Source organism: Uloborus diversus, chromosome 1 (assembly GCF_026930045.1).
Source record: "Uloborus diversus isolate 005 chromosome 1, Udiv.v.3.1, whole genome shotgun sequence".
Taxonomy (NCBI): Eukaryota; Metazoa; Arthropoda; class Arachnida; order Araneae; family Uloboridae; genus Uloborus; species Uloborus diversus.
Window position 1 is genome coordinate 187128437 of NC_072731.1, and position 26689 is coordinate 187155125.

Below are 26689 nucleotides of genomic sequence, written 5' to 3' on the forward strand. Positions count from 1 at the left end.
GTTTCGTCAAGATTGCATAGAAACTACTTATTTGGCGATACACCATATTATTTCGTTTTTTTTCAAAGAACTTCTAGACAAATAAGCATTGAAAAAGCTAAAAATTGTTTAAAAATGAAAATGCTAAAAAAAAAAAAAAAACTTGAACGCTTAAAAATTAAACAATGCACATTGTTCGATGGTTCTACACATTCTGCACTATAGCTGCTAGAACCTTCACAACGCTGTTACAATAGAGTGCAGTCTTAATAGAGAGTAAAAATTCTGCGCGTATAATAAAAAACACCGTTTAAAATAACTGGAAATAATTTTATTAAGTGGAAAATAATGGAATTATTCTTTTGCCGCAAATTTTATTTTTTATTTATCAACTTTTGTCCAACAACGTGCTATTCTATGATTATGTGTTGGCAACAAAATAGTTTCATCTTTTTGTTTTCTGAACATAGACGTTTTTCATGAAAAAAGGGGTGGGGGGGGGAGAAACCATTTTTTTACGCACTAAAAGTATAATTTTTATACCTAAATAACATTTTCAAGTGTTCCTTGATATTGCGTGTAGTTGCCTTGCAATGTAACATTAATATTCTTTTGAAAATATATTATACTGTACATTAAGCACCTAAAAGTTGTAAAGCCATAAAAATTTATTTCTCGATAACATGGATAAAAGGATAAAAGTTGTACTGACTTTTCAATTTTTCACAAACTGACGAAGTCCATATTTCAAAATTTTCTTTTCTACCCAACTTTGATATCAAAATTGATTTTGTATAGACGAGTTATTTAATACTGTATTTGCAGAAAATGTCTCACATATAGATACTAATGTATCACAAAAGTTTTGATCACGCAAAAAAAAAAAGACATTTATAGCTTACGAGTTTTCTTGAGAATTGACTTATAAACGGGTCGTTATTGCTGTTGCTTTTACTTTTACACCTGACGACCTCCCATCCAGCAATGTGTTGTTTATTGAAATTTACGGGAGATATTTAGCTAGTTAATTACGTAAAATGAAAGCTGTTGTTGATTTCTTCGATTTTCTAAACGCTCATTTTATTTTAATCGTAAAAAAAGTCGAAATTAAGCTCTGTTATGTACCAGGCATGTTATGAAAGAAGACAATGAAGTAGGAGATATAGCAGAAGAAAGATAAGAAGTAAAGAACTTAATTTCGCTTTCTACGCCTTTTTTACTATGCAGAAACGGCATGCATTCTTTTGTTCTGAGAACAAAAAACTTTCCCTTTTGCTATTGTTCTTTTAGAACAATGTATCATTTTTAGCAAACGATAATTTACTAACTTTTCATTTTCAACTGTTTGTCTGTGAACGATTTTTTGCTGTCACACTAGCTTGAAACTGATAGCATGGAATTGAACAAAGTCTGGTACTCCTATGGGAGTATACTTGTACAAAATAAAAATGCATGTATAAATTTGTGAGAATTAGTCAAGATTAGTTTTAGATGCTAATCAATGCAGAAGATGTTGCAATTAAATGTTTTTCTGGTTAAACATGGCAGCTATACCTCAAGAAGTAATGCAAAGATTTAACCAAAAATTGATATACAGATGGACATAAGTGAAACCGGGTGTCTATTCATTTCTAGCATCATATGCTCCAAATAAAGAGTACGCATTGAAGTGTTTTTCTTGTGAATAAACTCAAATTGATTTTTTTTCATCGTCTAGCAAACTATAATCAGTGCGGAAGAAAAACCGAGAAAAATGAGATAATATGTTTTCACTTCTATTTTCTACGCAAATGGCCGAGTACAAGAGTTCGAGCACAGATTAAAAAAATAAAATTTCCATGAATGCTATTTAGTCTAATCTCATCTTGAGAAACTTTAACTAACGGAGATATTAACGAAAAAAAAAAAAAAACTGATAGTGAAAACATATCCACAGATAAACATATGCAATGCCATTCTAAAGACTGGAATTGTCTGCATAAGATATAAGTTGCTCGAGTTAGAGATGAAGGAATAACTTTTTCTTCAGCATAGGTTTTGAGGCCATGCCAAATTCTATATCAAATTTTTACTCTACACGCTTTTAAACTGTTATTTCATTTTCACAGACATTCAGACAAGTCTCCGAGATTTCAATTTTATCTTTTACCATTTTGCCATTTTTTTAATAAATATAAATTTTTGTAATTGTTTTTGGCATGCGTTCTGAGACTTTTTCCGCAACAATGGATATACTTTTTCCCCTGCAGGTATTCCCCAAACAATACTTAAGTCTTGAAGAAACCAAACGATCGAAAAAAATAACCATTTTATTTTGAATTTTTATTTTGAAGTTAACTTTAATTTGATTCAATTCTTACATAAGAATTAAGCCAAGACACAAATCGCACCACCCAAAATACTTACAATTAAAATGTCACGAAGACGCTGACATATGAATCAGTTTTTGCTGAAAGGGCGTGAGTGAACTAACGAAGAGCGTTGGCTTACGCCCGTTAAACAAAGAAAATGATTCACACGTAGGATCTTAAAATTCATAATCAAGAGAATCTTTCGTGATGGCCACAAGTCAGTTTTTAAAAATGTATAAATATAGCATTATACATTTTTACTCTTATAAGCTTTTTATAAGACATAGGGTATAAAAGTGCATATACAGATTTTTTAAAAAAGCAATGTATAAGATGAATTCTTAAATGGAGAAGAACAAGTCAGGAAAAAAAAATCTAACAAATAAAAGTCCGAACAAACATAAAATTTTCATAAAATTCTGAGATCATGAATTCTGCCCATAATTAATCAGTAAGGGGATAATCAAGCCAGTTGATACAGACATGAAACTGTGGCCAGACGTAACAATTAAAAAATCAGTGTCCATAATTGAACAGAATTTAAATAACCAGGTAAGTATATCTAGGGGGAAACTAATTAAGTAGTGATCGGGGAGGGGGAAGGGGGGGGGGAACAATGCTTCATTATTGATGATTACTGGGCTCAGTGAAAAAACAAAAAGGTGTTTTTTTTAAAGAATGAGAACTTGAAATAAATCACACAAAAAATTTGGTTTTGAGTATTCACGTAATTTTCTTTATTGAAAAGATCATTTTATTGCATTAATATGTTTAAATATAATTTCAGGCATGTGTGGGCCACTGCTGGCTGGTGTAACATGGAGGTCTGGTTTTCACCCACTTTTCGCAATATCTGACTGAAAGTCGGCAGTAATGCGCTGAATGTCGGTTCTTAGTTTTACATTGTTCCTGGGTTTTCAGCGTAGGCAAGGGACTTCCACACATCCCCAGAAGATAAAATATAAGGGTGTCAAATCACAAGAACGAGATGGCCAGTTAACAGGTCATTTCGCGATGATATTCATTTGTCGAATGTTGCTTTTAGTAAATTAATTCCCTCGGGTGCTTTGTGGCATATGGCGCCGTCCCGCTGGAGCCACATACAGGGTTCATACTCTATTTGGATGGAAAAATTCCATGACTTTTCCAAGACTTTCATGACTTCAATGAAAATTTTCATGACCTCGTTACTCAAAAAGAATAGCACTATTTAATCTCAAACTTGATAATTTTTGGAAATGAGCATTAGCAAAACGTCTACATGAATGCCACAGTCGCATTGAAGCACTTACTCGTAATGGGAAAAATAATAAGTGTACACTTTAAAAACTAAACTATTCTTTTTTGTCTTCATCATATAAATTTAAATAAAGTAAAAATGCAGTGAAACGAATATGAGGATGCTTAAATGTCTGATATTTTATTTATAAATATGCAGAATGATATTGAATGGCACAAAGGTTGAACGCGTCATCACTAGGTTTCAATAAATTTGCTTCAAAAGTTGCCTTTTAGTGTAACAGTGCCTTTAATCATCCACGTTACTTGACAGTATTTTGATTCTTTAAAGTAAAGCCACATAGTTTAGTTTTTTATGTTTCTAAATCAGATCTTTTTTGAAAAAACCATTTAGTAATGAATCAATCTTCTGATTCAAAAGTATACTTGTTTTGTTTACTTATTTGCACTTTTTCAAATGCATATAAATTAATAGGTGCAGAAATTTTAGAACATGAAATTTTAGAACATGATTCCTGACATTGAACGTAGCAGTGGGTCGCATGTATTAGTTTTGCGAGCCGTATGTTGGGCACTACTGTTTTAAAAGTATTAGAATTTCTCTTTTTCTGTATTCTATTGCCTGACTAAAGATCTTTATTTTCTAAAACCTTCAGCAAATTAAGATAAACTCAGATAAGTTTAATGATAAAGTTCTTACGAGTGATGGAATCGAACTTGGATGCAATTGAATTGCTTTTTTTTTTTTTGAGTGGGCGTGGCAAAACTAAGAACGTGAAATTTCGCTACTACAGAATATGAAACATAAGAAGTGTCGAAAATAACAGCAAATTCAAAATAAGTGATGTTCAAGCAGTAAAATCACATCGCAAAAAAAGGCAAGCGGCTGCGACAGAAGTGGATGCAATGAGATTTCAAAATACAGATTTGATTTTTGAAACGTTCAATTTTTCACTTTTAATAGCTTTTATGTGCTATACTGTTAAATCACTCAAGATTTATAATGCTCCTTTAGTTACTGTTACTTTCTCTTTGTCCAGGACATTTTTCCATGACTTGAAATAAATTTCCATGACTTTCAATGAAAATTTAAATTTTCCATGACTTTTCCAGGTCTGAAATTCACTTATTTTTTTCCATGACTTTCCAGGATTTCCATGACCCGTACGAACTCTGCACATACCTGCAACATTTATTCCTTGCAGTCGAGGAACGAGAAAGTTAGTAATAATGTCTCGGAACTGCTCACCGTTTACTGCAACATTCTGCTCTTCTTCATTTCTGAAGACATATTGATAATTCCACTGGCCCTTAAGACGCACATTAGCGATTTTACGCCCTTGAATTATTTTCTATGAGGATATGTGAAGTCCCTTAGTTATGCTGGCAAACCAGGACCAATGCAGCACTTGGAAGTCAACATTCGGCGCATTATTGCCGACATTCAGCCAGTGTGTGAAAACTGCACCTCTAGGTTACGCCTTGTACGCGCCAGCCACGAAGGTCACATGCTCGAAAACATATTTAGACATTAATGCCATAGTTATGTTTCAAATAAAGCAAATTATATGAATATTAAAGACATTTTTGTAACGCTTTTCTCGGATGACTTTTCACCCAGCAGCTCACACTTCTTTGCATTGAAAAAGGTGTTCCTTGTAAAACCGAAACACGTGTCTACAGTAATTTGCATTTTTTTTTTTTTTTTTTTGCTTCAAAACGTTGGATAATTGATTATTTTAATTTTGACTTTTTTGTGTTTTATTTCCACTGCAAGTTCTCTACCTCTAAAAAAACACCCGTTATATTTCCGTCATTGAACTGTATATGATATTTGAAGACTGCATTTATGAGTTGTGGGTATAAAAACATAATTTGTTGACAGTAATATGTAAGCATTAGATGATTAAAGAATAGGGTACACTTGTATCTTTTCTGCAAATTGTGATTGGAAGCGAGCCTGATGACTCTTTCCGCAGAGTACGGCATGAGCACCTCTCTCCAAAACGAGGCTTTTGGACAGTTTGGAAAAGCCAAGACTTGCTCTTCACAGCTCGGGGGCGCTCACAAAGGCGTTAACAACTGTTATTAGAAAAATATTCACTTATTAAGAAAAGAGAACAGTATTCTGTAATTCTTTAAACTCATGACAGGTTGCCGCTTTTCATGTGTTCCATTTTACGTACATCCACGCACATACACAAGAGACAGTGCCAAAAAGGTTCTTACTTTCTATTTCAACTGGTATTTTTTTCGTTTCGCATTTAGCACCATCATATCCTGGAGGACACTCGCATGTCCTTACCGTTGATCCAATATAATACCTAGAAAAAGAAAATAATTTTACCAACAATGTAAGTGATAACATGATTTACGATACATTTAACATTAGCATGCAGTTGAACAACCCTTTAGCGTACTACCTTCGAGAATGATACCTGGTGATTATGTCTGTTTTAATCGTATCCTGAAGAGACACTTTGTACTTATTAGGAATATATGTTTATTACTTAACTTTTACTGAACTAATTTTTGGATTAATCTTTTACGTGCTATTTGACCTTATGTGTCCCTTGAGTAATTTAAAAAAAACTATAATATGATAATAATTTAAAAATTATATTTATTTCTTGTTTTTGAGGCATCAGAGTTTAATATTAGCAAAATAAATAATAACTTCTTGTTTAAAACATATAATGTAATTTAATTTTGAAAACATTACAAATGAAATACGTTGATTTTTAACAGCGGCGTGCTTTCATCTTTATTGATGATTATTATTTAATTGCATATTTGATGCAAGTTATGGCCCTTAATTATCTAAATATATCTGAATTATATTAAAAAATCACGAATTCTAGGACAATTGCTGCATTATGCATCAAATAGAGACCGTGTTGGCACATATATCTCATTTACTTACACAAAATCTACTAATACCAATTTTCCCAAAACATTGACATACATGTTAATTATGTCGCAATTTAATAGCTTTATGCTTAAAAAAATGCATGGTCTCACTCAATGTCCTGGTCCTTAAAAGGTTAAGGAGTGTCCTCTAAAAGCACCAAAGAGAAACAGTGGCAATATTATTTCTCGAGGATTTCCCATAATGAGTTTGTATTCGGTTTTAAATTTCCATCAATTCTTTCCGCAGCAAAGCCCCTTAATCTCTTTTTGTACGGTAAGTAAACATTGAATGTTTACTCTCTACTACTTAGCTAATGGCTTGTTTAGAACATACGCAAATAGTTGGTCAAGAACATTTTTAAAACGTTCTCTATACAGAGAAATATATATTTAATAGGGCTCACATCTTTTATTTGTCGAGTAGTATGTTTGTGTTCATTAATTGACTATGGGGTTGTCTATAAATAATGTCACCCTGTTTTTCAACACATTTAACTTCGTCACGAAATGTCACATGCCACGCTGTTTTTTGTTAACAAAAGTTTTGATGTCACATTTCTTATTAGCTCCTCCTTCCCGCTTGTCACAAGTTGTGACAATTGCATGAAACTTCTCCCCTCTCAAAGCGTGACATCATTTTTATACCATCCGTATCAAATTTATAAAGCTCACATTAAACAACTTATGGCCTAAGAGACTTCATGTTTCTTTATTTTTTTACTTTACTTGAAGATAATGGGGGTGTTTTCTTCAGTCAAAAGTAGTACTTTTAGTCTCTGAAATTGATAGAATAAGAAAAAAAAAATAACATGGACCCAGAAAATTATTTCATTTTCCCAACAGTTATTTTTTAATTAATTTTTTTAAAATGTAAAATTTTTCAAACAAGACGTGGTCTTGATGACGTCACAAATGATGCTTTTTTGCGCATCTTTGTACCGCGTTTCCACGTTATGATAATCAAGAAGCGAATTAAATATTGCACTCTACGCTTGTTATCAACCATATCGTTGTCAATACACGTGTGTAAAGATGCGAATTAAATATTTTGCTCTGTGAACGGTTACACAAAATGTCATTTCATCATATGTGCTGTCATCGGCAAGAAATGTAAACAATGAAAGATCACCGATTTAAGTAATTTTTTAAAAATATGAAACAAATTATTTAAAAAATGGTTAGACTCTATGTTTTTAAACACACACATGTTCTTTTAGAAAAATTACCTAAAAAATATTAGAAACGACATCATTGTAAATTTAAATTTTCGTTATGTTTGTTAACATGTTTTCTCCTCACATCATTCATGGTAAGGATACCGAGAATGATCAAATCTTCATAAATGGATTAAAATTTGGAAACTATTTCATTTTGTCAAAATCAACTCTTACTTTGCTCGCCAACACCCGTTCGCCACCAGCAGTGACTAATTGCCGCATGGGGCGGGTGACAATTGATAATTTTAATGCTTTTATCCCTGGATATCTTGAGGACATCCCTGGATATCTTCAGGACATACTTTTTGATACATTTCTCACGTGACTCTAAGCACCTTGATTTTCAGTCTATTTTTGCGCCCGGCATGTTAAAAGTTGATTTTAAGTGATTTTCTTAATTATTGTCTCTTTACTTTGGATAACTATACAAAAGAAGGGCTTTCTCGTATTACACGTATATATATATATATATATATATATATATATATATATATATATATATATATATATATATATATATATATATATATATATATATAACAGTCTAAAAAAGAAAATTGTGTGTCAACTTTACCCTGAATGAGTCTGCTATTAATAATCATATTATACAAATTTATCATTCATGGATACCTAAAAAACTTTTTTGTTCAAACTATGACAGGCTTTTCGTTTGAACTTTCCTCATTCATTTAAAATTAAACCACATTTTGAACTTTGGTAGGTAAGTAGAATTTGACAAAGCTGACTCCAACTGACTTTGAAATCTAATTTAAAATAGCCTAAATCATATTCCATCTGATAAAGTAACATAACCCCATATCCCACATACTAAAATAACGTATACCATATCCTATCTACTAAAATTATTTAAACCGTATCAATTCTGATAAATTATGTCTACCTTATTTCACCGCCTGAAACAGTCTATAACATATCACACCTACTGAAGCAATTTATACCATATCTCTCCTACTGAAATAATTTATACCATATCTCTCCTACTGAAATAATTTATACCATATCTCTCCGAATGAAATAATTTATGCCTTAATCCGTCTTCTAAAACAAGTTATGCAGTATCCCACCTACTGATCTGACTTGATCATGTCCCATGATTGAACTAATGTATACCATATCCCATCTACTAGATAATTCTATATCATATCCCATCACCAAGACAATTTAACTTTTATTGAAAATCAACTTTCATACCATTTACTAATCCTTCAAGTACGATAGAGAACGCATTGCGTTCAGTGTTTCGCCATCTTCTTTATAAATTGATTTGCATACATTAAACAATCCAAAAGAATTTAGTACTAATGCATTTTTAATCGAGTACAATTTGTTCGACTGTCATCCACTGAGAAATTGCAGACAGAAGTTCAAGTTTTCAAATGCAGAAGCTGAGAAGTGCTTAAAAATGTCTTCAGCTGATTATGAGTATCCATTATAGGAAATTCAATAATACGATAATTACGACGACATTTCAAAGCTAATATAGCTTAAAAGCTGATTTATTGAACTCAGCTAATCAGTCGGTAGTTTGAAAGGCTAAATGGCCTAATAAATCAGATGGTAATGAAAGGAAATTTGTGGTGTGGTCTCATAACATGAAGTCTTTATCGATCCGTCCCAATACAACAGATATTTCAAAATGACGAATTTAGCTTTCATGTGTGTTGCTGTAAAATAAATTTTGGAAAATAGGGAAATGCTTGGATTCCGTAAGAATTACTTCATACGGTGGGTTATTTAACAAGTTGTATTGCCGATACATTTATTTAGTAAAATGTTTGAGTATTTTATTGCGGCATTTTTATAAATCATTTATCCTTTTTTTAAAATTATTTTTTAAAAGAAATTGCTTTTTAGGTTTTATGATTTATTTCTTGGATTAATTTTTATAAGAAAAAAACATTTTGATATTATATCTAAAGATAATCGGAATTTGCTGTTTGTAGTTTACATCGAAAACGAATTATAATACGTATAGCCAAAGATTTAGCTAAGGATTTTTTTCAAGGCCTAAAAATAGTCCCTTGTACTTTTAAGGGACGCGAAATTTCTATTAGAGAGGGAACTTTAAGCAAAAATGAGGACCATAAAAGTAACATGATAAACAACTTTCTAAGGATGAAATGAAGAAAACAGGGAAATAAACATGTCTAACGTTTTGATTTTAATATTTGGAATATTTATCATTGTGTACTTAGATAAAAAACAGAACATTCAAATACAATATTTTTAAAAGTTACAATGCCGTTTTCTCCCCCTTTTCCACAATGTTAATGAAACGACATCCGACAAAAACTGATTTTAGTCGAAACTTTCATCTATAAGCTCACTTGTTTTGCATTGAAAATGAAATTTCGTATAACCCAGAAACACGTGAAAGAGGTCCTCTGTAAATTTGTGCGTTTTAACGTTGTATTTTTTGCGTTACTTAACGTGAAGATTAAAAACAAAATTCATTATTAAAAATTTTCACTTCATCTAAAGAAATCGGTAAATATTTAAGAACTTCAGACCAAACTAAAGGTACACCTCTGCGCAACGTTTTGCAACAAACCGTTGAATAAAAAATTAGTAATTTCATTAAAAATGAATAAATAATAATAATTCAATACCTGTAAACATATCAAAATCATCGCCGCCCTGAGTGTTTTATCTAGTGTTTCTTTCCTTAAAGAAAATTATGGGCGCTTACATAAGTAATCTAATTAAGTTAAAAAACGCTCATTTTATTTATGAATTTGACAGCAATTAACTTACAAGGTTTTTTTTTTTTTTGCTCAAAATAACAAATGCAATTTGTTATTTTGAATAATGTCTTTTTGTGTGGTAAGGGATCGTCCACAAATGATGTCACGCTTTGAGGGGGAAAGGGGGGGGGAGTTCGTGGAATTGTGATTATCTGTGACAAGGAGGAGTAAAGGGAAAACAAGAGGTGAGACATCACGCTTGTTTCCAAAGCAATATATTTATGAAAACTAGCGTGAACTTTGAAGGAGCAAAAGGGGTAAAGTCAGGTAAGACACTTTGTTGAAAAAGGGGTAGAGGATCAAATATGTTGAAAAAAGTTTGACATCATTTATGGACGACGGCCCCTAAATATCATACAAAGCGCAACATCGTGTACTTAAAGCATAAATTAACAAATCTTACAAGCAAGCAAATTATCAAACCACGACAATAGTGATTAAAATGGATTTAAATAAAATATGAGGCAACTGATATGGTGAAACAGCTTGTTAAGCCCTATTTTGCAACGAATGTTAGAAATTCCTTCCCTACCAAAGCGTAAGAAATTCCGTGTAATCACATTGCTCAACATACTGTATTTAGAAACGTCTCCACATTCTGAATGGTATTATTTAAGGAAGTTTCTCGTTGCGTTATTTTTGCAATATATTTGGAAACTCTAATCCGCTTATAAGCAAATATACTACTACTTTGTCGTTGAAAAAACGACAGTACTGATGCCGCGTTTATTGGAGAACAAATAATTCTTGAAGCAACAGGATGAGATAAAAGCACATTAATTGGATACAAGAATGATTATTAAAGAATTGCGTTACTATGTTTACAAGTAAAAATGTTCGAGTTTTGAAGTATGGAATTTTATTTCTACGTTCAATAAGTGTCATGCATGTTGCATTTTATTTCGTAATCCTCTATTTTTAATCATATGTTTTCGACATTTGCATGCAATTCATTGCATTTAATTCTTTAAGCTTTACTGAAATAATTAGTTGTTTTTAGACTACTTGAAGTCTTTACTACTTACTAAAAACGAACTGATATGTGCATCACATGACTTCCTTTTACGCTAATTTAATGATAATAGTGCCTTGGACTTGGAGTAAGCAAAGAAACACTTAAAATATTTTTACCCCAAGTTTGTTGCAAGCTAAAGCAAAAAAAAAAAAAAAAAATATATACAGATTAATTTTCCCAATGTTGGCAATTTTAATGTGATTCAATAGCTAACTCTATAAATATCGCCAATAGTCAGCAAATTGAAATCGAATTAAAAAAAAAATTGCCGATTTAAAAAAAAAAAAAGGCGACAAAACTTGGTGACCAAAAGCTTCGTGATGTATCGCCAAGTGTTTGCCAAAGTATAACACCACTTGAGTTTGCATTGAAATTTATAACAATGATTTCCCCCTAAAAAGGTGCAAAAGACTCCTTTTGGAACATCCGAATGCAACCAAAAAGAGAGGTACAGAACTAGACCCCACTAGGAGTCTACGTACCAAGTTTCAACTTTCTAGGACATACCGTTCTTGAGTCATGTGACGTACATCTGCACATACACACATATAAGGGTTGGCCAAATGAAAAGCGGACAAGTGCAATAACATCAGAATGAAAGTTTCAATTAGAGCGTCATTGCACAAATATATAAAAGGTGGTATGAGGGAATGCATCTTAAGTGACGTTCAGCGGTTAAACTTGTTTGCAGTAGAGGAAATTGTACAAAAGGAAAGTCGTACTATCCATGGGTGCGTCCAGATCGAAAAACGAGGTAGTACGGTTGAGGACGGCACACGACACCAGATCTGCCGATATCGGGCCAAGCAAACATCGTGATCACCAATTATTCCATTGCCTTCGTTAATGAAATGAGCCGAGCTAATCGGAAGATTAAGAGACCCGTGAAATTAGTGACGATCTCAACCTGAGTAAAGGAACAGTTCACACTATGATCCACAAAGATCATCCCAGGAAACCCAGACTACCCTAAACAAATTTTCCGTTGGGAAGTTTTGGAACACCCCTGTATAGTCCGAACTTGTCAACCTGCTACTTCCACATGTTTTGGACCACTTAAGAGAGCATTACAGGGAAAACGATTCCATTCGGACGATAGAATGAAGTAAGCCGTGCAGGACATCCTCAGGAATCACCCCCGATCTTTCTACAGCGAAGGCATCGACCAGGTGCAGCAACGCTGGGACCTGTACCTCAACGCCCATGACGATATCTCTCTTTTGATTTACATAAAAATCATTATTTTTATTCAACTTGTCCACTTTTTATTTGGGCAACCCTTTGCATACATACGTACATACGGACGTCAAGAGAAAACTCGTTGTAATTAACTCGGGGATTGTCAAAATGGATACTTCAAGTGTCCATACGTTCTTAGGAATATATCCACGTGTGCTCGGGTTGAAAAAAAAAAAAAAACTAAATACTCATTCTGGGGCGAGCAAAATGGAAATTAATGCCGGTTTTTGAGTGAAATTATTTTTTGCGGTTACAATACTTCCTTTACTATGTAAAAGGAAGTAAAATTTAAAACTGAAATCTAATCATTTAGTGTCAAATCTCACAACAAAAGAACGCCGTGCAAAATCGATTCGTCGCAGCTTCAATTTATTGAATCAAAAATATTTACTCGATTACTCATTATTCTGTTTTTATAAATTGCATATTTGGTACAGAGCGGTTATGTTCAACAGTTGTAGTCATTTGAATGTTTTTTTTTCTAGTTAAATGAGACAGTCAAACTTTCAACTTATGCAAGTTAGTTTTAATTTTCGATTTCCGTACCCATTATTTTGAATCGCAACTTTGTGATGTACTCCCGTGGGAAGGTAAAAAGCAGTGTCTGCGAATTTTTCATTTTTCCTTTTTTTTTTTTTTTTTGCGTTTGTGTCATCTAATGTATTTTGCTTTTGTCTACAAGTTGGTTAATTGGTTTCCAAGGAAATCAATGCCGTGGCAGCTAGTTTTTTACTTCTTTTTACAAAAGAGGAAGTACTGTATTCGCGAAAAAATTTTCACTCAAACTTCGAACGTAATTTCCATTTTGCTCACCCCCGAATGAATGTTTAGTTTTTTTTTCGACTCGACCACACGTGGATAAGTGCCTAAGAAAGTACAGACACGCGAAATATTCATTTTGACTATTCCCGAGTTAGTTACAACGAGTTTTCTCGTGACGTCTGTATGTACGTATGTATATGCGTATATGCGTATATATGTCGCATAACTCAAGAACGGTATGTCCTAGATAGTTGAAATTTGGTACATAGACTCCTAGTGAGATCTAGTTGTGCAATTCTCCTTTTGGTTGCATTCGGGTGTTTTAAGGGGATCTTTTGCCCCTTTTTGGGGAGAAATCATTGTTAATTTCGATGTAAATTCAAGTGGTGTTACAATTTGGCGGACACTTGGCGATATATCGCCAGTCTTTTGGTCGCCAAGTTTTGTCGCCAGCTTGGCGACAAACTTGGCGATTTTTTTAAAAAAAATCTGGTTTCAATTTGCCTGCTGTTGGTGATATTTAGAGAGTAAACTATGAATTACATGAAAAATGCCAATAATGGGGAAGTGACATTAAATTGGAGTAAAAGGAAGCCATGTGATGCACACATCAGCTCGTTTTAATTTAACTTAAGGAGTTAGGTGTTGTTAGATTATTTAAAGTCTTTACTATTGCACTAAAAAAAGTCGAAACTAAATATTTTCAGGATTTACTTTCAAGCCTCTACTCAAAGCAATGCTGTAGCAGTATTAGTCATTGCTGATTCATTGTGCAAAAAATTCATTGCCTTTTTTTTTTACAGTCAGGATATGTTTAATGGTTCCGATTTTTTAATGTTATTTTGCAGTTTAAAAAAAAAAAATTTTTTTCGCTATTGAATTTAGTTACAACTTGTAGGGTGTTATAATTATTTTTTCCTCATCAATTTGTTGTGTAAAAAATGCCACGAAAATATTTTCATGGTTTTAATTAACTTTTAATTTTAAGTCCGATATGTCCAACTGTGAAACATTTTTGATGAATGAAAAAAAAAAAAAAACTTTTACCATTATCTTAGTAAGTTACAACATGCAACACTATCATTCACATTATTTTTAATGCATTTTAAATTACAAATAAATAACAAATTAAAATGACAAGTATTACAGAAATTACTCTGAATTCGGTTCACAAAGAATAGATTCGGTAAATTGACATATGACGAATATAAAGAAATGCTTCAATGACTTAAACGAGAGGTGAATTAGGGTGGAACCGCGACGTATGACTTAATTCCAGGCTTTTGGGGATAAATAAGAAAAGAATCTACTAGGATGGCTACAATCAGGTTTAGCAGTAATCAGATATGCATAAAAGCCGTATTAATATTAAAATACCTGCGCGCTCTCTTTATACTTAAGCTAAACTTCATGCAACGAGGTAAACTAACTCGAAAATTGTCAGGTTTGATAAGTTTGTTTGCTTTAGGTATTTCGCATTCTTTTCACAGCGTTTTCTGAAATAGGTACTTTGATATTATGTTGTTACTTCAAGTAAAATAGGGTTGGCAGTTCAAAGAAATGTATCAGAAGTGCACAATCGTTTAAATCGAATAAGCCATTTTTGTTTTGCATTAAGAAAATTTTTATAATTGAAAGATATATTTCGATCATAAACATCCAAATTGTTTAAATCAATTCATTAATTAACCTTATGAAAGGATCAAAGCATACATTTTTCAATTAAACTTAAATGAAGATATTAAGCAGAATTAAAATTTTATTATTTTGTTTAATAAAAATTTCATAGAAAGAAATAGTATGCAGATATTTGGCAATCACAACAATGATTGGACTGAATTAAAATATGTAGAGTTGCAAGAAATTTCCCTTCAATTGGTGTAACCCCAGTTTGGTCGACACGAATCGCCCCCTCCCCCCACCCCGTTTTTTCAGTTGCAATCATACCTTTCGATAGACTAAAGGGGAGAGGGAATTTAAAATCTCGGCGAAACTGGCGGGAAACCCGTCAATCAGGTGAAGAAGTCCATTTTTGCTTAAAATGAGTGTAGAAAACAGCTAGGAGACGACATTTTTAAACTTCCAAAAAAAAAAAAAAAAAAAGAAAGAAAAATCGTGAATTTTCCCGAATGTATTTTAAGATATATGTGCTAATTGACATACAAATATTTGTAACTTTACGGTACATTGCACACATGTTCTAGACCACATTTGGAAAAATTTACTACAAATAGAAAAGTCATGCCAGAAGAAGCAGTTAATGTTAAATACGATATCCAAAGGAAAAAACAAGCGAAGAAATTAAAACTCAAAATATTATTTCGTTGATACTCGAATGCAATATGTTTTCCATGCTCGAAGAAAAATTAGCACAAATACGCAACATTTAATCCAAAGAAAATATTTTTAAGTTATTCGATACTTAAAAAATGTACAATTACTGAAGCGTAAATGAGAATTTTTATTCATTTAGATTATTTCAACAAATTTCCAGCCCGACGGAAAGTAAGTTCGTTTATAATTTTTGAGTGAGTTTGAAGGATTTAATACTGTCCTTAAGCTAAATCATAGACTCGAGTTAAGTAAAAGTTTTTAAAAAGTGCTCGTTATGCTTAAGAAAACATGAAGAATTTTCCAGCATTTTTATTTGAATACAATTGCAGGTTTAGGATTTGTAAAATTTCCCTTTCATAATGAGGTTTTGTTATTGATTGTACTTCTCCAGCCATTTTGATGGTAAATATGTATTAGTATTTCTAATATTTATTCAAGATTATACGCTCAAACAGGGTTTTGAGTATTTTTTACTTTAATGAAGTAGCTTATTTCAATTATATGTTTTCTTTTCTTATTTAGTTATTTCATTTTTACATAAAGAGTTTAGAATTTTTATAATTAGATTTATGCTGCTGCATTTGTTAGAGTAAATTTTAGTTAAATAATCGCAGACATTTTTATTTTAGCGTGCAACCGACTTGTTATCATATTTAATGCAAATACAATCCAAAAATGAACCATCTTAATTTTTAAATTTTGAATCGAGTTCCATATTTTCATGTTCAAATGGCTCAACAGCTAGAAAAGAACTCTTCAGGGAAAAATGAACAGAATATTACGATTCCTAATTACTAACCTAATAGCTGTGGCTAGGTCTAACAGTTCCTCTACTTTAATGTCTTTCAGGGGAACTGTGGTGTCTTGTAAAGATTTTTCAACAAGAAATTATCCGTATTTAATTGTTTCCGACACACAAACTGCGTATTTGTCATTTTTACTTCATTTTACAAAAAAAAGGAAGTATTGTATTCGCGAAAAATTTTTTACTCAAAAATCGACCCTAATTTCCATTTTACACACCCCGAATGAATGTTGAGTTTTTTTTCCTCGACTCGACCACTCGTGGCTAAGTGCCTAAGAACGTATAGACACGCGAAATATCCGTTTTGACGATTATCGAGTTAATTACAACGAGTTTTCTCGTGACGTCTGTATGTACGTATGTATGTGCGTATGTATGTCGCATAATTCAAGAACTGTATGTGCTAGAAAGTTGAAATTTAGTACGTAGACTCCTAGTGGGGTTAAGATGTGCACCTCCTCTTTTGGTTGCATTCGGGTGTTTCTAAAGGGATATTTTGCCCCTTTTTGGGGGAAAATCATTGTTAATTTCGATGTAAACTCAAGTGGCGTTATATTTTGGCGGATACTTGGCTATATATCGCCAGTATTTTGTTCGCCAAGTTTTGTCGTCAACTTAACGACAAATTTGGCGATTTTTTTTATCTTAAAATCTGGTTTTAATTTAACCATTTTTATTGATATTTAGAGAGTAACTATTGAATCACATTAAAAATGCCAAAAATGGGGAAATTACATTAAATTGGAGTAAAAAAAAAGTCATTTGAGCCACACATCAGCTCGTTTCTCCTGCAATATTTATGAAAAAACTCAACATGCTACAGTTTTTTAGAGCAACAAATCTTACCGTATACGCGTTGTTTAAAATAAACTAAAAAAAAAAAAAAAAAAAAAACTAACTTTGAATTTTAAATACTATTTCACAGTTGTTAGCCTATACACGAAAACAGTGAAAATATAGGTACGAAAGTTATTCATGTAGTTTTGCAATCTTTTTGTATCTTTCTAAGAATCATATTTCGTAACAAATGACGAAAAATAAAAAAAAAATTATAAGGAAGTATTGTATGTAATTAAGAAGATATATGCATTGCAAGAAATGTGCTCAGCATTCCATTAAATAAATTAACCTAAAAGCGAATTTTGTTTTTATACTTTTTTTGTTTGCAAAAAAAAGTTTTTATATTTATGTGTAGGCTTGTCAGATTTCTGAGATGTTCAACCGGGACGCCGGAATGCCCCCTCCCCTCTTCAGCGTCGCGAGTATTCAAAGGGTACACACCCCTGGATGGTTTTCAGAGTATTTTACAGGGAAGTTCAATCTCAACGCTATGAGTAAATAGTTACTAATTATGATCCTAAAATAAGGGTAATAAGAAACGACACAAGCAGATTAACTTAAAATTTTTACTTCTTGCATGGAACTATTTAAAAGTTATTTTAGTAAGAAGAAACACTTTGAATGAGGAATAAAATTAATTGAGCAATATTTACATGTACTTTTCATTGGCTAGGACAAGTGTTTTTTGGTTTTAATCGTGTTGCAAAAATCCTTACAAGCTAGTCAATATTATTTTTTCAAGTCACTGTTACAAATGACAAAGTAATAATCTGAGATAATACTTCGCAATTAATTATTTTTAGATTTCTTTGGTCCCCTGAAATCAAATTCATCATTTTCCGGGACATAAAATAAACCGGCCGGGACGCTGCAATTTTGTCTGAAAACCTGGACTGTCCCGGTCAAACGGGGACGTTTGGCAAGCCTAGTTATGTGCAAATTTTATTTCACTAATTGCTTATAAATGATGTGTTTTGGTTCTAATGAATGAATGAGAGAGAGAGAGAGAGAGATATGCCTCTTAACGCCATTAAAAAGTATAAAAACTTTAATTAAGCAATGAAATTCAAAGTATTATATAAAACGAACTACGAATCCTCTTTCAAGATTTATTAAAGTACTAGCGGTATTAACATGGCGTTTTGTCCGTAGTAGACAATTAAAAGGTTATTTGATTCGCCTGGATATTTACAAATAATGGAAGGTGAATTTCTCGCCAATTTGCTATGTTAACTTGCTTGCCCATGTTATGGTAGCTTGCTCGTCCACGTTACGGTAATTTGCTCGGCCATGTTATGATAATTTGCTTGGCAAAATGTTCTCAAAATTGGAATAGAAAAAGAAAAGATCGAATTTTCGAAAAATTGCTTCGAGGTGCACACCCCTATGCTACAAACTAATTTTGTGCCAAATATTATGAAAATCGGCCGAACGGTCTAGGCACTATTTAGTAAAGAAGATGAAGCAATGTGCTTATTAAAATACAATCATTTAAAAAATCTGTTGATAAAATCTTTCAGTGTAATTAATGTGGGATTGATTTACACTACTTAATGCTTAAAAAGTAAAGCACACAAACTTAACCCCCCCCCCAAAAAAAAAAACCAAAAGCATAATTTTAAAGAAAAATAATGCAGTTCAAATCCAATTTTAAATAGTTCTGTGTGCTGTCATTTATTTCAGGCTTGACTGCGTGATATCATTTTCTAATGTAGTATTAAGTGCGTAACTCATAATTGTCTCACGTTTATTGCCATCCACTTTAACTGACGTTCTTCAAAGTACCGCCGAGGAAAAAGAAAATCAGCAACTATCAGTTGTCAAGATAGGAAACCGAAAAGGAAAATGATAGGTTTAGTGAGAAAGAGAGAGCGTTTGCCCTCTTGCGTGGATGTGTCTTCCTACTGGAATCGATGACATAGATAGTTAAATCGAAGAATAAAAACTGAATGTTGATGTCTCATTTACTCTGCATACTTTTAAACATAAATGCAACGCAAGAACTAGTCTTTCAATGGTAATGTTTGTTTCTAATTTTGGATCATTGCAGTTACTCAAAATAGCAATAGATCTGCATCGTGTATGTAAAACGAAACCTAAAAAAAAAAAAAAATTTTTTTTTAAATCCTACATTTGCTTTTCGCCCCTCGAAGAGTGCAACAAATTTCACAAATGTACATTATTTTTACTATTTTGAAAAATCTTATATGTATGTATTCAAATTTTAGATTTTTATAGTTTACCTTACTATAAAAAATAGGCGATAAATATTAGTTTCACATGAAATCTTATTGATGCTATATTGGTATTGAAGTGTGTGTTTCGAACACGAGACATTTTGAAAGTATGTCCAATTTATTAATTAATTTTTTAAGTATAATTCAAGTTTCTATCCTTTCTTCTTATGTTGTGGAGAGTATGAATGATATAAGCCAAATCTTTAAAAAAAAAAATGACTCACAGTGGTAATATTAAAAAAACAAAAACCTCAACAGTAGTTTTTTGACTCTTCTAATTAATTTTTTTGTAATAATGATAACATCTATGTTCGCGTTACCAATATATGCCTGCTCTAATAAGCAATGTATTTACTGCACAATGGATTCACCACTATAAAAAGTATGAAGTTGACATTGTTAAAAAAATCAGCCATAAACTATACAAAAGTAGATTCCAAGAACCATTTATTTAAGAACAGAAAACCGTTTTGTTATTTTCTTTTTCTACGAATGAATAAAAGACCGCACCATTGACACAAGATTTCCTGCCCTCCAATTTTGTGATAATAGCTCAAAAAGCTGAATCATCCCATCAAAGCAAATATTCAACAAGAACGATGTTAATTTCAGACTTAGTATTTGATATTTAATAACGAAAAAGAAATATAAATAAAACACTTAAGTAGACCGCCTTGCTACACACAGCAGGCGCATATGTACTTTTGAACAAAAATCATCTATTGTCATTTTTGTTCAAACATTTCATGAAGTGTTTCTTTGTGGCGTATTTTATCTAAATACAATGTTCTATGGTCATTAAAAATTGGGAATTATTTTAAAAAAAATGAAAAAGTTGCATCTGAATAAAATATACGGAGGCTTAATTTTTTTAAAAAAAAGTGCAGATTTGACTGCAGATACCACTTTTGTGTTTAGGCAGCGTGGGATATTTTTCCTAAATGTGGTGCAGTTATGATTAAAGCAAAAGTATTCCCATTTCAAAAAAAAAAAAAAAAAAAGAAATTTTTACCGATCATATGGATGCTTGAAAATGAAACTTTAGCTTCAGAAACATATTAAAAAACAAAAGAACAACATTAAATGTATCTTTCAACACATACAAATGAATAAAATTTGTGTATGGAAACATTCAACCCAATATAACAGAGAAGAAAATGAAAGTGTCATAACTGCAGGAGATAAATCAATTCTGCTCGGGCGTAAAAATATCCATGAAGACATTTTGACAAAAATGAGAATTGATGGCAACGCTAAAGAAGTCACCGGTCAAGGCGGTTTGGCAGATTCCGATCACTTTATCATCAGTGGCAGATGAAATAAAACTGCAAGGAGCCCCCATAAGAGGAAAAAGCTTTTATTGAAGAAATAAGTGTGTTTTGGTAAATAGTACTAAATAATAAAAGCATCGGTAATAAAAACAGTACAATTTTTTTATTTGCGAAGATGGAATGGCTTTTATAAAGAGGGAGTGGTCATTCGAGTTGTACGATTTTTATTATCTTGGATGAAATGTTATTTTGTCAGACTTGATAAAGTTATAATTTAGATGGAATATTTGGTCCTATACAAATGACATCATAAACACTTAGTTTCACTTATAATTGCAATTTCCACATTCAATGATAAATACTTCTCTGGAGAGAAGTTTTTTTTAAAAGTAAATATTTAAGTCGCTAAAAAGGAAAAATGTTACTAAAAATATTATAAAAGTAGATATATTTTTTTCATTTTGAGTTACACAGTGAGCATGCTACGTCATTTTCTGCTAGTACCTGAAAAAGGCTACATTGATAATGTTAAAATATTTTGAATTTTGTGTTACATTTTTTTCAGGAAGTTCGCCTAATGTGCTTTTCTACAAACAGGAATAGTCTCCAATCCTTTTTTTTAAATTTCTATTTCTTAAAGATAATTTTGTTTTATGGCTGTCTGAAGTCATTCTGCCGCTCTTTTTGTTCTATCTGTCTTTTGTATAAGGAGGGATTTCCTCTGATTGTCCACTCTTCTTTCATGACGATTGAGGACCAGAGCTGCTGACACTCCTCTTGGAAATTTTACAGAAGTTGGTGGCGCATATATCGTCTCATCACATCACGAAATCCTTCAATATCGCGCATTTACTACCCGCTTTCGATGATAATGATAAAGACGAAGAAGAAATAATAGGAAGTTTTCCTCACAATTGATCAAATTATTGTAAGCATAAAAATTATAAACTTTTTTAATTTGTAAACCCCAACTAAAAAGCAAATCTGCGAAAATTCCTAGTACCGTGCTATAAATGAGACTATCTAAAAACAAAATACAAGTAAATATTTCGCATTTAACTCACTACTTTATTGGATTTAACTTTTAAATACAATGCTTGCATTTTTATCACAACCTTGATCTTACCTTTTCCCGCTTTGAGCGTTTTTTTTAAATCCCTGGTTCAACAGAAAACGTAAAATCGGGGTTCCGCTTCCGCTGCAATTGCAATTGTCATACCCAAAGAGAAGTTTGTATCACAGATGAAGAATGCTTTTTAAAAGCATTCCTCATCTGTGATTTATATTGCGTGAAAGGAAAACAAAATGCAAAAATTATAGTAAAGCATAGAATTATTTTTGATTTTCAATTATGTGAGCAAGTGCCATATTCAACGATAAATATGTTTCTATAGAGAAAGGCTTTTTTTGAAGTAAAGATTAAAATTGCTTAGAAAGGAAAAAAAATACGTTAAATATTGATTTTTTTTAATTAAACCATTTTTTAAATTTATAAAAGCAAGTTTCGTACGCAACTATAAAGGCATTTCCGAGGAAGACTTTTTAAAGTGAGACTTAAAAAGAAACAATTACTTAAAATATTGTTAAATAATTATATGTTTTGAAAAACTTTGCTTTTAAAACTTAATTGGCCTAAATAAAAGAAGGCACAACTGTTTTGAGAAGCATAATTTTGGAAGAAAATAGTCGTTTTATTCATATACACTTTCTATTTGCCTAAATTTGCTAAAAGAAACTACGATGTTTTAAAATTTATCTTTCATGAAAAAATACAGCTTGGAGTTAAACGGAAAAAAAACTTTTCCTACGAAAAGGAAAAAAAAAAAAAAAAAAAACAATGTTTCTATTGATTTGCAAATCAGAAAATCTGTGTTTCAAAGTTTGGCGGATGATTTGTAGGTTAAAAGGTGATACCAAAACAAACCGGTTATTTCTAAAGACGTTTCACTCATTACGGTTGGTGAATATTTTTTTCTACTTCACCGGAGATGGAAAAGTGACTGATATGTTTCATTAGTGAGAAAATAGGAAAGTAAAGTTTTGGTAATTTTCCGATATTTAGATCATAACTACTAAGCTATTGGTTAGTTTGACTTTCAAAGTTTTTTTTAAATTTCAAAAGGTTAAGAGGCAGGGCTAAGAAGAGATAGGTTAAATAAATGCGGCTCAATAAAATAGTTATCAAATATTCCTAAGAGGTCATAAATAAGAGAATATCTGACACATAATGATTGCCATTGCGAAATTTGGTAGAAATAGTTATAAGTGGATGACCAAGAAGTAATAGGTTAATAAATACGGTTCAATAAACATATTTAAGTCCTCTGAAGACTATTTGCTAATAAAGAGAATATCAGAGACTTTTCAAGATTGCCATTGCTGAATTCTATGGAAATAGTTATGGGGAACAAAAATCCCGCGCAAAGTGCAATATCGGATGATTAATCATTACATTAAATTTCATAAGACATGAAGTACATACATAACAGAGTTGAATCAAAATTTTAAATTTCGGAGGGTGAAAGCAAAAGTCTACTTTGCTTAACATGATCTTTATAGAAGAAATGGCGGTTAAATATTTTTCTCTTTTCATCATGCATACAATGACCAAATTCATGTTAAAAAGGAGACTTAAACTTCGTATTGATTAAAACATTCTTTAAAGAAGTACCCATGTTAATATTATAAATCCCTGTTATTCATGGAGCTCACGTACCGCTATAACCTTTGCATCCTTAATTATCCTTATTACCTCTTCATGCCTTTCTATTGTTACTTGCATTGCCAATTTCAATTAGTTGTGATTTTATACGGCTAATAAAAACTCATATTAAAACGTCATTTGGAGGATAACACTGGATGCAAGAGACAAAAATGAGAAAAAATTTACTAATTAGGCAAGAAATAAGTTTTTAGCGAATACATATAGTGTGATAGCTATTATAATAAAAATGACCACATCATCATTATTATAATTTAAAGACTTATGAGATTAGAATTATAAGTCTAACTAGCTGACCCAGCCACGCGTTGCTGTGGCGAAGTAGTTGGATTACAATATTCTTTTACTCAATATTTGGATAGAATGTAAGTGAAGCTTAAAATAGTGTAGCTAATTTTCAAACATATGAGATTGATAATGGGCGTGTTAGTCTGAATTAAGTACTTATTGAATTTAGTAAGTACAAACAAAATTTTCAATGGCAAAAGAACTATACTTACGCTTAGTAAATTTTGCAAGTATGACTTCGGGCCATAAATCAAAGCAAAATAACTTGAAAGTGATAGTAAATATGGAAACTGATTGTAAAATATCGGAACGTAGAAATTAAGCATAAACCAACACACGCTTTTGGAATTTTCATTACATTTTATTCATCTCAATTTATCTATAATTGGTAATCAATAACTTCTTTACAAAATACATTAATTAAATTAAAAACATATAAAAATTAAATTCATAAATGACGTAGATAACATTGACTTCGATCTATTGTTTCTATTATTTGAAAAGTGAAAATTATCTAAGCACTAAGTGTGCACACCGTTTTCAGGATGTACTGCAAGATGCTGTACAGAAGGGTCTCTTTCGTACATGGGGAAACTAAATTATGCCATATAGCTTCGTTGCTGCTTATATATCCACTCATCGCGTTATTTCGTCAATTTTGTCCATATCTCGTACCTCAAATGCGACCTAATAAGGACCTTTAATAACGTATTGGCAAAAGTACATAATGGATTTCTTGGAACTGCAAAACTCGACATTAATATGAGCCTCAAACGTTTTTAAAAGCAGTGGTGAGTATGGAACTACCCGCCGCTTATTAATTTCAACTTTATTTGTAGAATTTGATATTTACATTGAAAAGTGTGGCCACTATTCTCATCTTTTCTACGGCGATACAATTGCCATCGATATCCGTAACATAGTATCATTTGTAAATTTTAATTAACTTCAGAATAAAGAATTTTGAGGCAGAATTAACTTACAGTGCCATATATTAAGAATTTATAGAACTAAACAATTAATACACACTATTAATGTGTAATAAGCATTTTATTTGCAATTAAAAATTATAAAATCTATCCTATCTTATAAGCTGAAAAAAATTACAGATAGGTATGAAATTTGATAAAAATCGGTTCAGTAGTTTCGTAGTTTACCCCGAACAAACATCGTGACACGAGATTTTTATATATATAGAGTTATTTTCTTTAGAAGTAAAAATGGGAAGATTTATTAGCATTTCGTGGATCCTGTTTGAAGTACAATTATTTTCTTTCGAAATTAATTTTCCCTTTCTGTACAATAAATAAGCAATATTACATAAAAGTCGACCGGTCATATTGAAATTAATAACGACTCTAATAAAGAGGAAAAAAAAAAAAAAAAAAAAAAACAGATATCAACTAAAAATGAATGTTGAAGAAAAAAAAATCTGTACTCCTTTAGTGCTTTTCTGACTACCGATAACTAATAGTTTTTTCAAACATTTGTAAAACCCTTTCATTGTCGAGAAACCTTTCACCATTTCACCGCAAACACAAACTGGTAAATAGGTCAAAACCGACTGTGGATTAAAGGAGCAGTATTTATCAGTAGATTAGATTATTAATCACTATCGTTAAATGACAAGAGTTAAAGAGAGAGAGCTTCTGTGTTCCATATTACACTGCTATTTCGTATTATCCGCACTTCTCTACATATGCAAGTGCGTATGTGTGGGCGAGTACAGGGTGTCCTGAAAAAGACTGACTGTTTGTTTGTTTACTGACCAAAATGTAAAACTGGACAACGGTTAATAAAAAACAAAACAAATTCTAGCAGATAATTCATGTGATGACCGTAATTTTTTCCCCATGACCATCAAATTTTCGTTCAAAATGTTTTCAACAGATGGCGTTTTCAGCAGATGGCGCTTCAAATAGTAAGTTCGTAAGTCAAAAAGGAAGAGTTGAAATTCACCGATTTTTTTTCTCCCATTACGACATGTGATAGCAGCCGATGGTAGATAGTTTGAATAATATTGGTTTGAAATTTTGTTCATTAAAAACATTTTTCAAAAAAGTTATATGTACTTTTCAATATTTCTTGGATTTATGGTCTTACCATCTGCAGCGCCATCTATTGGAAACTTACTGAAATTACTCTGGGAGGAAAAAATTTACAGCCTACACCATGAATTTTCTGCTGGAATTATTTTTTTTATCATTAACCTTTGCCCTGTCATAAATTTTTGAAAACAGTCAGTCTATTTCAGTGCACACTGTTTTTGCGTTTTCAAACAGGATTCCAAATCAAAATCGAAAAAAAAAGTTCCACCTGTGAGAAATTTAGTCCAGAATTGAATTTCCATTAATGAGTTGTAATTTTTAACAATTATAAGGATAATATTCTAGGTGCGTCTAATTACGAAGTGTCCGATTCCATTACGTCGTTTCTCGAAACATCCAATACCTGTCGAAAAATCTGATAATTGACCAGGATAACAGAAAAGATTCTCCTGACTAACGACTCCTAATTAAGATCTTTTACGAGAATAAAAAGAAATTATTTTTCTAGCCGATAAACATCAATTACTAAATTACCCGACAAACCACATAATCAACGGAAAAGTCCTTCAAAATATCTAACTCGTGTGTTTAATTTCGTTTTAAAACACCGACGCATGTAGAGCGCCATCTTTGGTCTTACACAGGGAAAAAACCTAGTTTAATCAGA

At 31.8% G+C, this 26689-nt stretch overlaps 1 protein-coding gene across 1 annotated transcript in view; it reads right to left on the minus strand.

The window, feature by feature from the left end:
• The window catches only part of LOC129217735 (uncharacterized), a 169891-nt gene that overhangs the window by 105596 nt on the left and 37606 nt on the right, over positions 1 to 26689 (minus strand). Inside the window, exon 2 of the mRNA XM_054852075.1 lies at positions 5799 to 5893. Coding sequence (XP_054708050.1) covers positions 5799 to 5893 — 95 coding nt within the window. The remainder of the gene's footprint in view (positions 1 to 5798; positions 5894 to 26689) is intronic.